General features: G+C 33.9%; 1 protein-coding gene across 1 annotated transcript; it reads left to right on the top strand.

Moving 5' to 3' along the window:
• Positions 1-1,008: 1,008 nt before the first annotated feature.
• On the top strand, positions 1,009-2,592 carry LOC118756262 (sphingolipid delta(4)-desaturase DES1-like; the record flags this gene model as incomplete). Its single annotated transcript, XM_036491033.1, has 1 exon — positions 1,009-2,592. A coding segment is annotated over one exon (585 nt), but the record flags the coding sequence as incomplete, so codon positions are not given.
• Positions 2,593-2,599: the final 7 nt, after the last annotated feature.

Below are 2,599 nucleotides of genomic sequence, written 5' to 3'. Positions count from 1 at the left end.
ACCTCCAAGGATTTGGATGACAGTTGAAGAGATTGAAGGTTTAGGTGACATGAACATGCGTGCAGCATTTACACGGTACTTACATTTTAAGAAAACGTCATACATACCTTTCTTTAAAGTGCTATATCTTGAAAACCTTTTAACGAAACCTAATAAAAAAAATGGCTTTAATTATAAAAAAAAAACAAAAAAAAAATTAAGTAATAATTTTTCTTTTAATTTTTTTTTTTGGATTATAGCATTTAAATTTTTATTTTTTATTTTTACATAAAAACATTGTCTATAATGTCAACTTTAAGCAGCCAAATGGGCGTAATGGGCTACGAAGGCGTATGGACTCTAGATCGTCTAAAGCTCGAGCAATATGAAAAATAGACATTGAAATTTTATGAAAAACAATATGAATAAATCATATTTACTTAACTGAAGGTCTAAAATTACGGAAAACCCCCCAAGGAAATGGCAGAATTGAACTTTGTTGCAATTTCACATGGGAAATGTGCCTGCGATGGGATTGGAGGAAATTTTAAGAGACTAGCAGCTAGAGCAAGTCTTCAACTCCTGACGTTACAACAAATTCGTACACCCGAAGCCCTCTACCAATGGGGTAAGAATAATGTAGAGAAAAAGAAAGTATTGAAAAATGTTTACCGATTTTTTTTTTTTGTTTTTTATACGTTGCACATTAATGTAGAAAAATTATAATTAAAGCCCATAACAAGAAGGAAGAAATACATTTTTCGCATTAAGTTTTGTTCAAAGGTTTCCAAGATACAGCACTTTAAAGAAAGGTATGTATAACGTTTTCTTAAAATTTAAGTCCGGTGCAAATAGGCAACCCTAGATATACATACATATCGGCAAAATATGCTGCATGAAGATTCATGTCACCTCGACCTTCAATCTCTTTAACTTTCATCCAAATCTTTACAGGTCGCGCACAGAGGTGGCCGCGGTGACATGAAATGCCTCGTATGTTATTTGCAAACTTACTATATATAACTATAAATAATTTTTCTTTACAGGTACCAAGGTGATGAAGGTATGGATACGGATATTCCCACTCTTTTGGAAGCTAAACTTTTTAATACAACCCTTGGAAAATTTATCTGGGTTTGTCTACAACCGTTTTTTTACATCTTTCGGCCATTAATAACAAATCCAAAGCCACCAACTACACTCGAAATTGTCAATACTGTTATTCAAATAATATTTAACTTACTTGTTGTTTATTTCTTCGGTTGGAAAGCACTGGCTTATTTAGTTATTGGATCAGTACTAGCTATGGGACTACATCCGGTAGCCGGACATTTCATTTCAGAGCATTATATGTTTGCCAAGGGTTTTGAAACTTATTCGTATTATGGGCCTCTTAATTGGATTACATTTAATGTGGGGTATCATAACGAGCATCACGACTTCCCTGCTGTTCCAGGCTCGAGGTTACCAGAAGTAAAACGTATCGCTCCAGAATTTTACGAGACAATGCCACAACATACAAGTTGGTCTCGAGTACTTTATGATTTTGTTACGGATCCTACGGTAGGGCCATATGCGCGTGTAAAACGACACAAGCGTGGACTTAAGAATTAAATTAAACGTTTGGAAAAAAAAGTTATAGTATATCGTTGTCCTCACTGTAAAAGTTTCTAAGCGACTTTTCCAATTTTACTTTTAAACCCCCAGTCCAAAATTAAAAAAAAGGCCAGACTTGATACTCTTTCAACAGTCAGGCAGGGACTTCCACATGTTATACATGTAAATTTTGTAAATTTTTGCTCCCGCTACGACATATTTCATTGGTAATTTAGGACTATTTCCAATGATGCCACGACATTAGGATCAATTACCTGACGTTACACAATCAATTTTCCTCTTTCAATTTGAAATACTTTCTTTTCACTAACTACTCTTATATAACTAGATACTTGATTGGCTAATTGGCTTTCAATTTGTTTTCAATTTTGATAAACTGTTCAGCATTGGCAAGTGAACTTCGGTGTAAGCAAAATATTACTCTTAAAAGTTAATTTGTAGTGGAAAAGAAAATAAAAGGTGAAGAAGTTTTCTATTTAATTTGAAAATGTTGTGGAAAACTGATTTGTTCTAGAAAAACAGTGTGCAGATCCGCAATCTACGACCCAAAATTAAGTTTACGTGTCGGCGTTTTTTGTGTTACTTCAATACTTGAGATTTTCCTTACAATATACTTTGATTTAAAACCTCACCAGTCGGAATTTAGGCCAGGTTGTTCACAGACAACCTTATATCCTAAGGCTGGCAATAAGATTTTTTGATAAAATATTTATTAAAGCGGATTCATCGTTTTAGTTCAGAACTTTTCTTCCATGTAGTTTTTGCGTTTCTTTCACAAAGAGAGAAATATAACAATAACCACATGGAATAAAAAGTTCTGAAATAGAACCATGAATCCCCCTTTAAACATATGAGTGAAAATTACTAGTATTACGTACCTGTTCATACCTGCCAACCCGATAGGTAGGCCAAGGAAAAAGTAAACAACTGAACCAAGGCGAATTTATATAAGGTGGTGTTGTTTCATCAGCTGTGAGTAGCGTTTGATTGTCAAAATTTTGTA

Source organism: Rhagoletis pomonella, unplaced genomic scaffold, assembly GCF_013731165.1.
Source record: "Rhagoletis pomonella isolate Grant_MI unplaced genomic scaffold, Rhpom_1.0 Rhpom_scaffold_09496, whole genome shotgun sequence".
Lineage (NCBI taxonomy): Eukaryota > Metazoa > Arthropoda > Insecta > Diptera > Tephritidae > Rhagoletis > Rhagoletis pomonella.
Note: the sequence above shows the minus strand (reverse complement) of the source record. Positions and strands in the feature narration are given on the sequence as shown.